Source organism: Orycteropus afer, unplaced genomic scaffold, assembly GCF_000298275.1.
Source record: "Orycteropus afer afer isolate SDZICR_OR568_19922 unplaced genomic scaffold, OryAfe1.0 scaffold00136, whole genome shotgun sequence".
Lineage (NCBI taxonomy): Eukaryota > Metazoa > Chordata > Mammalia > Tubulidentata > Orycteropodidae > Orycteropus > Orycteropus afer.
The window spans coordinates 1,889,251-1,902,545 of NW_006921723.1; the positions used below are offsets into that span (position 1 = coordinate 1,889,251).

Consider the following 13,295-nt stretch of genomic DNA (forward strand, 5'->3'; position numbering starts at 1 on the left):
CGGGGCAGGCGGTGCTAGCGGCGGCGGGCGGTGCGAAGATGGCGGCGGTGGCGGCCCTCGGGGCAGCTGAGGCGCCTTGTGCGCTGCTGCTTGTGGTGGGCGGCGAGTGCGGGCGCCCGGGGCTGCTGGCCTACGTGCTGGAGGAGCTGGAGCGAGGTCGGGCGCCGAGGGGAGCAGGGGGCTCCGGGGACGAGCGTGGCCGGGCGGGGAAGGAGTGTCCCGGGGTCCGTTGCAGATGGCAAGGCGGGCGCGGCGACGTCGGGGGCCTTTCCTGCTCCGCCACCGAGCAGGCCAGGGCGGGAGGCCGAGGCCCCTCGGAGGTAGCGGGGCCCGGGCCCTGCCGCCCGCCTCCACCCGGCGCGGTCGGGGAGGGGACACAGGCGGAGACACGGCCCGGCCCCGCCACTCGAGCGATTGGGCAATCTGGGCAGCGGCTTCCCGCCCGCAGGGCCCGCACTTGGGGGGCGAGGATGGAAGGACGGGACCGCCCCAAACCCGCAGGTCTCAGCACATCCCCCCACCCCGGGCCTTAGGGGCCCCGCGCTGTCTCGGGGATCCGGTAGGAGCCCCGGCGTGGCAGCCAACAGCCCAGGAACCGCTTCTCTCAGGACGCCGGAATCTGTTATAAGCGGAGTCCGCGACCTAACGCGACCCCATCTTGGGGTCCCTGTGTCCTTGACACGCCCCACCCGGGTCTCTGGGCGCTCTCCGAGCCAGAAATCCCCGTGTGGAATCGCAGGAGCCATCAGGACCCCTCTGGGGATGCGAGCTGCCCCGCCCTCCTGGGACTGACAGCGGGGGCGGGGTCCTGCTCCTGCTGGAGGGCGGAGACCCGGCGGCGAGGCTGCGTGCGACGTGCTGGTGGGGGCAGTCCGGGAGATGGGAGGGGGCTGCGGAGCAGTCAGGGCGTCCTGACCTAGAGGGGGGACAGGGAGCACATCCTTGAAACAGGAGCAAGAAGAGCATCTTGGGGCGGTAAGGATGCTAATTGGGGCGTAGGCAGGCCTGCCCCAGGGAGGTGAGTCATAGGTGCACCTGTCAGGTTCAGCTGCATCCACCTGGTCCAGTGGGATGCAGGGCATCATTTGCCACACGCTGGTTCCAGGGCCTTCGTCTCCTGTTCTTTGGACACATTCTGAGCCAGAGTCACATTGCCTGTAAAATGGGGTGGCAGGATACACCCTCGGCTGTGGCTCACGGTGGGGTCTGGGGCTGAGGCAAAAGGCAGTGAGGAGGGGATCAAGTTTTAAGGAGGCTTATTGTAAGGAATGTGGTAAGGATGAAAAAGCCTTCAAGGACAGTAGGGTGGGGCAAGGGCTTCTCAGGGGGGAAGCAGTTGAAAGATGAGACCTGAAGGGCAGGGGAGGGCAGTAGCAACAGCTGGTGCTAAGGCCCAGAGCTGGAAAGAGCCCATTATGGTGGTGGTGGAGGAGGAGGAGGTAGTGGTGGCAGGAAGAGAGGGAAGTGGGAGGGAAGTTAAGATGATGTCCAGGGGATTCTGAGTCTTACCTGTAAATTGCTGAAGTGCACCCTGGGTCCTAAGACACAGGCTCTGACCCCCCAGGCCTGTAGCAGGGTGAAGGGGCAGTTCAAGGGGAGGGGCTGGAGCCCTCATCCCCCGGGAGCTTGTTGCTTGCCATCAAATCAGTTCTGACTTGGCAACCCCGTGTGCAGAGTAGAACTGCTCCATGGGATTTTCAAGGCTGTGACCTTTCAGAAGCAGATCACCAGGCCTTTCTTCTGAGGCTCGTCTGGGTAGGTTTGAACTGCCAACCTTTCAGCTAGTTGAATTCTTAACCCTTTGTGCCACCCAACTGATGTTGCAAATGGTAAAGTGCTTAAGTACTAACTGAGAAGTTGGTGGTTTGAACCTACGTAGAGGCACCTTGGAAGAAAGGCCTGTCTATTTCCGATAGGTCACAGCCCTGAAAATCCTGTAGAGTGCAGTTCTGCTCTGACATGTGGGGTTGCCAGGAGTTGGTGTGAACTCACCAGCAACAACCAGGGTGCTAGTTATTGAACTATTCTGGGAGCAAAGGCCACTGACCTCCCTCCTGCCACCCACCAGGCATCCGCTCCTGGGACGTGGACCCCAGCATCTGCGGCCTTGATGAGCAGCTCAAGGTCTTTGTGTCACGGCATTCGGCCACCTTCTCCAGCATTGTGAAAGGTGAGACCAGGGCCTTCCCTGCACCCTGTGTCCCCAGTACCAATTCCCCCATCCTCAGTAGCCCACAGGCAAAAGCTAAGAGTTTTTCACCTCGATTTTACAGATGAGGAAACCAAGGCATGAGGGCAGGGTCATGAGCCCTTTGAGGAGGGTGGTTTTTTTTTGTGTGTGTGTATGTGTTTTTTTTTTTAAAGAAGGTGTTTTGAGGTGAGAAGCAGCTAAGTGGGGGAATGGAACCTCATGGGGCCCCTCTACAGGGCCTTGTACCACAGTATGTGCTCAATAAACGGGAAACCAGGAAGTAGAGAGATGGAACTGGGGAGGAGAGTGCAGTCCCCGGGGATCTAGTATAACCGGATGACCCAGGGTGAACAGAGCACACCAGGCGTCACCAGCCCCCCCACAGAGGCCAGTAATTGAGTCACGCCTGGCCACCACGGGAGGGGAAGGAAGTGCCTGCTGCCTCATTGTCCCAGCAGTCCTGGTGTCTTCCTGACCCCTCGTGGGGGCTGAGGAGCCTGGAAATCCCATTCGCTCCATGTGACCTTGGCAGCCATGTGTGACTCTCCGTCTCGGTTTCCCCGTCTGAATGGGCAATACCTGTGCTTGGTTAGGAGTTTGGTAATCAGAGACCAGCTCTGGTGGGCTGTGGCCTCCAAAGCCTCAGGGCCTGGTGCACAGTGGCTGGACCCAGGCTCACAGATTTGAGTCTCAGAATCGACCATGCTGCTCAGTGTGGTCCTACTCCGCCCCCAGCTCCCTTCACACTGTGTTTCCTTGGCACCGTGCCCTCACCGGGCATACCCTCATTGGCCCTTCCTCTTTGGCCCTCCCTGAGGTTAGTGTCCCTTTCTGTAAGATGGGATGAGGATGACACCCCCCACCAGTGCTGTTGGGAGCATACAGAGAGAGCAGCCCTGGCGGTCACAGAGCACAATGCAGTGGGGCTCGTGATCACCTGGGTCTTGGTGTGAGACAGCTCAAAGGCTCCTCCGCCCATCATCCTGACCGGGGATGAGGGGCTCACATGGTGAGATCCAACCCCAGCTCACGGTCCGGCACTCATAGGCCAGCGGAGCCTGCACCATCGTGGGGACGCACTGGACACCCTGGTCCTCCTCAACCCCTCGGACAAGTCGCTGTGTGATGAGGTACAGGGTGTTGGCATGAGGGGAGGCAGGCTGCTGGGACCCTGATGTCGCTCTGCTTATAACCCTCTTTTTTTTTTTTTTTTAGTTTTATTATGATTTGGGTGAAAGTTTACAGAGCAAATTCATTTTCCATACAGCAGTTCACATACACTTAGTCTCATGACATTGACTGTAATCTCCCACAATGCAACAGCTCCCCTCCCATTTCCTCCCCATAGCCACCTCTTCCCTGTTTCCTTCCCATGCACTCTTGCCCCCTCGAGCTGTCTCCCTTACATACACAGCCCTTTTATTCTCCCATGACTGACCTCTCCAAGGAGTATAGCTACCTAATATAAATGTTCAGCTTACATGCCTGTCTTTTTGGCTGGAAGCCACAGGAGTGGGTTCTGCTCCAGACCTGAAGGGCAGCTAGGGCCCACAGTCTCAGGAGTTCTGTCAGCCTCTATCAGAGCAGCAAACCTGGTCCCCCCTTTTTTTTTTTTCATAATTTTGAATTTTGTTCCACATTTGCTTATAACCCTCTTCTTGACCCACAGCGGCAGGACACCTTCCCCAGGAAGCCTCCCCTTCTCCACTCCTTCAGGGTGACGATGGGGTGGGATGGTGGTGAAGGAGCCGGGGAGCGCTCCTGCCTCAGATCCAGCAGGCGTGGAGGTCTGGGGGGTACAGCCCCACAGACACTAGTGTCCAGGAGAGTCCCTCCATGGGCCCCAGTTCACTGACTTGTTAATGTTCCTGGTTCGGTGAAGTCTGGATTCTTCTCCCTATTTTCCATCAGAGAGGAGCAGGACAGAGCCCTGGGGCATCTCACTAGAGACCCTCTTACAGGCTGACTCCTTTGATCAGTCTGGTCACCTGTGTTCCTTGAGGGGCTCTCATTGTGGGGGAGACGAGCTAGAAATAGACATCCTTGCCCCATGGTGTCACATTTGGGACAGATGGAGAGGTGGTTTGAGAGAGCCCAGGAGAGGCATTAGAGCTGGGCTTTGTAGGCTGAGTAGGGATTTGCTAAAGGGACAGGGCCCAGCAGGAGGCTGCTGTCCCATCTCTTGGTCAAGCACTATTGACCTTGTGGTGGGAACAAGGGAAAGGAATTATGTATAGATTTGGGGCTGGAGGCTTCACTATTCACTGTTAAGGAGTAGGGCCCTTAATACTGTCTCCCTTCCCCAGCTCCGGAACCTTCTGCTGGATCCTGCCCCTCACAAGCTGGTGGTGCTGGCTGGGCCCTGCCTAGAGGAGACGGGGGAGCTGCTGCTCCAGACGGGCGGCTTCTCATCCCGTCACTTCCTTCAGGTCCTGGCAGATAAGGAGGTAAGACACCCCCTCCCCCTCCTGCCTTCTTTGCCATCCCTTCCCTCATCCCCCTGTTTGGAGTATTGGCTCTAAATCCAGACTCATCCTGTCCAGGTGGGGCAGGGATTGGGGCACCCTCTGGTTATCAGGGTTCAGTCCCCTCATGGACTAAAGTGTGCTGCGAGAGACCAGGTCATAGCTTGGCCAACTTCCCAGAAGCCTAACAGGTACTGTGGATACAGAGTCCCAGAAGGACGGAGCTGGACAGGGTCCACAGTCTGGCTGGGGACAGATAGACAGAAATCAGCAGTGGTAGGCCATGTTTTCACGTCACAGGTCAGAGCCGGTGCTGTAGAGGTGAGGAAGTCAGGGATTAATACAGTGAAGAGAGATGGGCCTGGAAGGGCCATGCCCTAAGGTTATAGAACAGTAGCCCTGAGACAGGGAGGATCCGAGGAGCAGTGGGGAGAGAGGCAGGAGGAGAGGGCTGACCAGATGGGAGAGGCTGAGTTTGGTCCCAAGAGGGTGGGGAGCAAGTGAGGGACCAGTTGGAGGCCCCCTGACTCCAGGTATGCCTGCAGATTGGGGAGTTCCTGGCCTCAGCGCCCCCGCCACCTGCCCCGCCCACACTCACCATCACCTGCCCAACCTTTGGCAACTGGGCCCAGCTGGCACTCAACCTGCCAAGCCTGCCGGGCACCCTCCAGCTGCGGCTGAACCCGCCAGTGAAGCTGCCGGCCTCCGAGGGCCTGCGTGAGTTCCTGGAGTATGTGGCTGAGTCGCTGGAGCCACCCTCGCCCTTTGAGCTGCTGGAGCCTCCAGCTGCCGTGGGCTTTCTCAAGATCGCCCGGCCCTGCTGCTACGTCTTTCCCGGCGGCCTGGGTGATGCTGCCTTCTTTGCCGTCAATGGCTTCACCATCCTGGTCAACGGTGGCTCAAGCCCCAAGTCGAGCTTCTGGAAGCTGGTGCGACACCTGGACCGTGTGGATGCAGTGCTGGTGACCCACGCTGGCGTTGACAGCCTGCCAGGCCTCAACAGCCTGCTGCGGCGTAAGCTGGCAGAGCGTGAGGCAGCGGCGGCCAGCGGCGGGGGAGACGAGGGGCTGCGCAATCTCATCTCGCCCGAGCTAGGCGTTGTGTTCCTGAACACAGGCGTAGCTGGGGATTCAGCGGGTGATGGGGCGCAGCTGGTGCGTGGTGTAGATGAGGTGGGGCTGGCGCTGGGATTGCTGGCCCGCTTGGGCATCCCACCACTGCCCTTGAGCCGTGGGACGCTACCCACCCAGCCCACTGTGCTCTTCCAGAAGATGGGTGTGGGCCGGCTGGACATGTATGTGCTGCACCCGGCCTCTGAAGCTGCCGGGCGCAGTGCTGACCGCATGCTGGCCTCAGCCTGCGTCTTGCTGGTGTGGCAGCCGGCCAGCCCTACTGAGAAGGTGGTGCGGGTGCTCTTCCCAGGCTGCACACCTCCTGCGCGCCTGCTTGAGGGCCTGGCCCGCTTGCAGCACCTGGGCTTCCTGCACGAACCAGTGGTGACACCTCAGGACCTGGAGGGGCCGCGGCGTGCGGAGAGCAAGGAGAGCGTGGGTTCCCGGGACAGCGCTCGGGGCAGGGAGCGCTCCGGGACAGCCCGCAAAGAGCCCCTGCGCACTGAGAAGGACACCAGGCTGCCCCCACGGGATGCCAAGAAGGACCCCAGACCTGTTACCCTGCGGACCCAGCCACGGGAGGCACGCCGCGGGGTCTCCTCCGCCCCTGATGTCAAAAAGGTGATGGCTTCAGGGTCAGCCAAGGCCCGGAAAGCACCTGATGCACCACGCCCAGCTGTGGAGAATGGGCCCCGCAGCCCCCCGAGCTTCCGCTGCGGTGAGGCCAGTCCCCCGCTGGCAGCATGCATGTCCCCAGCGCTCCCACTGGCAGCTACACCCAGCCTGGAGCGCAGCCTGGAGCTAGGCCCGAGTCTGGCCGCTGGGGATGAGGGCTGTAGCTCAGAGGAGCAGACGCTGGAGCTGCTGTCGGCGGCCAGCACGCCTCAGCTTCGCACACCTTCACCTGCCGCGCAGGGCCACGGGGGCCCTGCCGACACCTGCGGGCGGCTGGCGCTGAGCCCACTGCGCGCTGAGGAAGCGGCACCTGATGCCTCGCCCACCGTGACCACGCCCTCACTGCCCGCAGAGGTGGGCTCGCCACACTCCACTGAGGTGGATGAGTCCTTGTCTGTGTCCTTTGAGCAGGCACTGCCGCCACCCCCTGCCAGCAGTGAGCCTGGTCTGAGCCTCCCGCTGCGTGGTCCCCGGGCCCGGCGCTCGGCCTCCCCGCACGATGTGGACCTGTGTCTGGTGTCCCCTTGCGAGTTTGAGCACCGCAAGGCCATACCTTCTGCTGCTGCTGCCTCCCCCGGTGGTGGCTCCAACGACAGCAGTGCTCGTTCCCAGGAGCGTGGCCCAGGAGGCCCAGGGGCTGAAGAGACACCACCCACCTCCCTCAGCGAGTCCCTGCCCACCTTGTCTGACTCGGAGCCCCTGCCTGCCATCCCAGGCCCTGTGGACTCAGACGATGACGACACTGAGAGCCTGGGTGTATCCCACCGCCGCCGTGACCCGCTATCCGCCCCGCTCAAGGACCCTCGTCCGCTGCCTGCCCCACCTGGTGTCTGCATGGTGGACCCTGAGCAGGCACGGCGCCTGGAGAGCCTTAGCCGTGCCCGGAAGCCCCTGGCCCGCACGGGCCCCAGTACCGCTGGCCCCAAAGCCACAACAGGTGGTACTGCCAAAACCAAGGGGCTGGCTGGTGGGGATCGAGCCAGCCGGCCACTCAGCACCCGAAGTGAGCCCAGTGACAAGGCAGCCCGGGCGTCCCTGTCCAGAAAGGTCTCCATTCCCAAGACGACCACTCGAGGCCCTCCAGGTGAGTACCAGGAGGGTGCATAGACACGTCCTCCCAGCCCTGTCTGCTTGCGACCTCAGCCATGCCCCACTCTCTCTGGGCCTCAGTTTCTCCCCTAAAGTGGCAGCACTGGCCTCAGCATTTAAGCGTCTGCCCTCCCCTTGTCTTCAAGCTGCCTGCCCAGTAGAAATGTAACATGAGACACATCAGTCATCTCTAGCTCTGTTAGGAAGTAAGAAACCAGAAAAGGCCGTTTTAACAGTATGTGGTCAATTCTCGTTATTCGTGGTGGCTGTGTTCTAGAAAGTGTTCTGACATTGAGTAGTTCAATAATGGAATCCACCCCTTCCATGGGCGACACTTGACTTCCATTCCTGGCCAGTGCCCCGTAGGTGTGTCCACCACCCATCTATCCATGGAGGCTTGTGTGTTGTTATGATGCCACACGGGTTTCAGCAGAGCTCCCAGACTAAGGTGGGCTAAGAGGAAAGGCCTGGCCATCTGCTTCTGAACCTCAGCCAGCAAAACCCTGGAGCACAGCAGTTAGATCTGCAGCTGACCCCCAGGGACGGTGCAGGACTAGGCGGTGTTCTATTCTGTCTTGCATGGGGTCATCATAACTTGGGACTGATTCAGCGACAGTGCTCTAGAAAGCCACCATGAATGCTGGATTAGCAATCACAGCTGGGAACCTGCATGTCCACAGGTGACCGCAAACACATCACAGTGCTGATTTGAGGTTACAAATAAGTTTTAGCGAGTGGGGAACTTTGCAAATACGGAATCAGGAACGAGGAGTGACTGTGTTTTCTTTAACACATTTATGCCATGGCCCCCGCCACCGCCCCAGGTCTGGTGATTTGCTGGGAGGACCAAGCAGACAGTTGTATTCCCAGCTGTGATTTCTCACAGACAAAGGACATAGCAGAGTCAGCAAAGGACAGAAGCATGCAGGGCAGGATCCAGGGAATAGGCGCAAGCTTCTAGTGTCCTCTCCCCACAGAGTCACACCAAATCCCAAACCCACGTGGGTAGCCGGGTCAATTCTGACCTGCAGCGACCCCATAGGTGTCAGAACTGTGTTCCATAGAGTCCATAGGCTTTTCTTGGCCGTTATCGTTATGGAAGTAGGTCACCAGGCCTTTCTTCCGTGACATTGCTGGGTGGCCAGCAGTGAGCTGTAATAACTCATGTGAAGTGTTGACTCCCAGGGAAGCTTGAGAGAGCCAGCACCTAGGATTGTTACTGGGAGGCTGGTCGTGTAGGCAGCTCTGCCTGGTCCATCCCAGAATCCCAGACCCCCAGAAGGAACCTGGGAATTCAGCATAAACCACATTGTGTGCCCAGTCTAGGCCCAGTGAGCCACCTTCACCCGTTCAGGAAATGGTAGGAACTTTCCTGAGGTCCATGTCCCCAAACTCCGGACCCAGGTGGGCCCGGCCAGCAGCATTCAAGGGCAGTAGCCTCAGGCCTGCTGCACTAACTCTTCTCACCCAAAAAAAAAGACACCCATTGCTGCCAAGGCGACTCCCAACTCACAGTGACTCAATGTGTGTCAGAGTAGAACTGTGTTCCATGCCGTTTTCTGTGGCTGCTCTTTTTGGAAGTAGGTTACCAGGACTTTCTTCTGAGGCACCTCTGGGTGGATGTGACCCTCACACCCTTCGGTTAGCAGCCCCACTTGTTAACTATTTGCACTGCTCAGGGGGGTCTTATCTGCTGCTCATTATAACCTAAATTGTATCACTTCTCTGTGAAATCGACATGAAGCATCATTAGTGAGATAAGTCACATTGCTTTTGCCAGCTGAGTCTCAGGAACCTGGTGTGTGTGTTGCACCAAACGTGCACACTTGCCTGCCCTGTCTCAGCCATTCAGTGGGGCCCCTGGTCCATTCAGCTTTAGAGGTGGGGCTGGCCAGAGAAGTTACAGCGAGGGCAGCAGTAACAGTAACATGTTCTGCAGTTAATAAGCATTGGCTCTGGCCAGGCCCTCTTCCCAGTGCCCAGGAGGTGGCTCCGAAAACAGGACAGGGTGGCTGGGTGGGCACGTCCTGGTTGGCAGGCATCTCCTGGCCCTTGTCTCCATGGCCTGGCTTGGCCACCACCTAAATGGCTGCCTCTTAGGTTTCTCAGGCAGGTTCTGAAGAAGTGCCCATGGGCTTCTGGGGCCTCTGGGGATCTGGGGTTCCCACCACGGTGGCATAGGCAGCCTTCTGGGCTGTAGTGAGGAGCCAGTAAGGCTGTGGTCTCAGTTGCTAGAGCTCTTGTCCCCACCCACCTCAGATCACCCAGTCCTCCAGCCATGGGCCAGTGGGCTGCTCTGGAAAGGGCCAGAGAGTCAGTATTTAACCCAGCTGTCAGCACAGAAGGAGTGGTGGTAGTGCAGTGGTTAAGCCATTCAGCTGTTAATCAAAAGGTCATTGGTGCAAATCTACCAGCTGTTCCATGGGAGAAAGAAGAGGCAATCTGCTTCCTTAAAGATTTACAGCCTTGGAAACCCCATGGGACAGTTCTCTTCTGCCCTTTAGGGCTGTTGTGAGTCGGAATCCACTTGATGGCAGTGGGTTAGGTTTGGGTTTGGGCCTCCTCCAGAGCACAGCTGGGAGCCCCTCTCCAGGATGTGGCGTACCCCCTGCCAAGAGACCTATTTAGATGTCAGTGGGTTTTTGGTTTGGGTCATAGCACAAAAGCAGCCATAGACATTATATCAACGAGTGGGCATGGTTTTGGGCCAACAAAACTTTATTTACACAAACCAGTGGGGCTGATTTGGTTGCAGCCATGGTTTCCCAACTCCAGGTCCACACTGTCCTTCCTGTCCTTTAGCTCGTGCCTACCTCCCCCTCCTCCATTGTCAGCCTTTGCCAGCAGAGGGCTACAGTGCCCTCAAAATGATGTCATCACATGGCTTTCTTCTGTGGTTCCCTTCCAGATCCTTGTCATTGTCTCAGGTCTTGAGTGGATGAAGCTGAGGTGGGGGCGGGGCGCTTCCTGGGGTTTCATTTGTTCTGTAAGCACCCACATCTGCCCCACACCTGAGCCAAGTGACTCTGTGCCCAAGAGCCAGCTGCGTCCTTCCAGCTGTAGATTATTGATTAGCTTGCTCAGGGCCTGTGGGAGCTGGTGGTCCCAAGGTTGTTGGCCTGCTCACCTCACATGGGCCCTGAACTGAGGGTCTGGTCAGCCTTCAGTGGCTCTGAGGGGCTCAAGAGGACAGCCACCTGTCTCAGTGCAGCCCATCCAAACCTAAGGCCACTCCCATCTAAACCTAGTCACTCCCACCCCCACTTGGTTTCCCTCCCTTTGCCTTGCCCTTGGGAGGGACCTATGGCAAGGCAGGCTGGGATTTCATTTGCTGAGGTCACTCTGTGCTCCTGGGGCATGGTGCCCAGTAGAGCTGGATAAATGACCTTCAACTGAATAGACAGCTGATTGTGGAAGCAGCAGTGTTCCAGGACTGCATCCGGGCTCCTTCCAGGCCCCTTCATTCAGGAAGTCCTCCTGATTGCTTCATTCTCTCTCCTTCGGGGTGTTTGACTGGGGACAATTCATCTCAAAGCCTAGCTTGACATCCATCCTGCACAGAGGAGGAGCTGAAGATGTTTGCAGAGCAAGTAGAAATCTATGAACAAGTGCCGCCTAGGGGGAGGGCCATGCCAGCAGTGAGGTGGGCATGGCTGGTGCAGCAGCGGTGCCGCCCAGGAGCCTCTCTTAGCCCCGCCCTCTGTCCCTCAGCCCTTCTGCTAGGCCCCTGTCTCAGCTGCTGATCTGTCCTTCTCTCCGGCAGGCACAGCAGGCAGCCGCGTGAGTGTGTCCAGTGCCCCACCTGGCAATCCTGTCTACCTGGATCTGGCCTACCTGCCCAGTGGAAGCAGTGCCCGCCTGGTGGATACTGAGTTCTTCCGGCGGGTGCGCGCCCTCTGCTATGTCATCAGCGGCCAGGACCAGGGCAAGGAGGAGGGCATGCGGGCCCTGCTGGATGCGCTGCTGGCCGGCAAGCAGCAGTGGGACCGTGAGCTGCAGGTGAGGGACTAGGTGGGCTTTCCTGAGTGCAGCACGCAGTCATAGGTTCTGGGCGCCCCTCTCAGTCTCTGGGTGGCCAGAACAGTGCCGCAACACGGGGGCTTTAGAGAACAGTTACTCTTTGGTTTGGAAGGCTGAGAGTCCACATCCAGAGGTCGGCAAGGCAGCGCTGATCCTCAAGGCCCCGGGGGAGGGTCCTCCAGGACTCCTTTATTTCTGGTATCCCTCAGTATTTCTTGACTTACAGAAGGGTCCTCACATGGCATCTCATCTCCTGTGTGTCTGTCTGTCCTTCCCTTTTACATGACAGCACTCAGGAGGGGTTAGGGTTAGGCCCCATCCTATTCCAGTATGACCTTTGACTTAACAGATAAAAAGAAAACTCTCTTTCCAAATAAGGTGATTCTTACAGGTACAGGGGTCCAGTGTATCTTCTTGGGGGACACAGCTCAGTCCATAGCAGCACCTCTGGGGGTGACTGAAACAGTGATTGGGTGGTGCAGTTTATGGAGCTGTGGGGGGAGGGTGAAGTGGAAGTGGACCACAGCCTTTTCAGGTTGAACATGGTGCAAGGTTGGCATGGTCGTCACCTACCCCACAGAGACAGGAATAGGGCTAATCTGTCAGACCACATCCCCGAGCCACACAGCCTATGAGGGCAGACATAGGTTCCTGTGCCACCCCTGGTTGGTTCCAGGGGAAGCCTGGGTGGAAAGGGACCAGTCCCTGTAGCTGTGATGCCCAGCTGGCCCCTCATAGAGCTTGGGAGGTGGGATATCAGTGGGGTGTACAGTGTTTGTGGGGCTGGAAAGATGGTGAGTGGACCCCAGGGCTAGAGGGCTGAGGTCCTTAGAAGCTGCAGGGAGACCGAAGCTGGAACTGCAAGGGGCACAGGCAGGGCCCAGGGAGGAGCCCTAGTTTCTGGGTGGGCCGTGGAGTGTTTAATGGGGTGCACAGAGCCTTATATACAGTGCATGTTCTGCCCTCAGAGGGCTCCGAGCAGAGAGAAAGTGAGGCAAAGGCCAGAGGTGGGAATGAGCGTGGTGCGGCTGAGGGGTGGGGTCGTATGTGATCCCGTGGGGCAGGAAAGGGGCTTTGGGGACAGAGGTGGCCACCCCTCAGATGTCCAGGAGGGTGAGAAAGGAGCTGAATGATGAGCTCCAAGATAGGAGAAGCCAGAGAGCCTCAACTTTGAGAAAGGGCAGGCGGTGCCCCTCACTGTCGCTGTCTGTCTCACGCAGGTGACCCTGATCCCCACCTTCGAGTCGGTAGCCATGCACGAATGGTACCAGGAGACACATGCAAGGCAGCAAGCACTGGGCCTCACAGTGCTGGGCAGCAACAGCACGGTGGCCATGCAGGACGAGACCTTCCCCGCCTGCAAGGTGGAGTTCTAACCCACCTTGTCACCCTCAGCCCTGCCTCCGCCACTCCCATAGTCCCTGGCTCTGCGACTGCCTGAGTACTCACCCATCACGAATAAACCACGTGTTCACTCTGTGTGCCTCCATTCCTTCACGATGCAGGCCAGTTTCACAGATGGGGAAAAATGAGGCCAGGGGAGAGGGGAGGTGGTTTTCAGAGCTATGACTGCTGGGCAGGTGAACTCACTCCTCCAGGAAGCTCTGAGGCTGAGCCAGCTGCCCCCTCCCCACAGTCTCTTGACCCCAGCGCACAAGTCAGCTGGGGTGAGGTTGACTTGTCTCTGTGCCTCCAAAACCATAAGACAGAAGTTATCCTTTTGTCCATAGGCATAATAGGTGC

At 58.5% G+C, this 13,295-nt stretch overlaps 1 protein-coding gene across 1 annotated transcript; it reads left to right on the top strand.

Annotated features, from left to right (window-relative positions):
- Window positions 1–38: 38 nt before the first annotated feature.
- On the top strand, window positions 39–12,928 carry MAP1S (microtubule associated protein 1S). Its single transcript, XM_007945343.1, has 7 exons — window positions 39–156; window positions 2,069–2,170; window positions 3,239–3,321; window positions 4,498–4,638; window positions 5,202–7,527; window positions 11,296–11,531; window positions 12,773–12,928. Exons 1-7 carry the CDS (start codon window positions 39–41, stop codon window positions 12,926–12,928), a joined length of 3,162 nt encoding a protein of 1,053 aa, XP_007943534.1.
- Window positions 12,929–13,295: the final 367 nt, after the last annotated feature.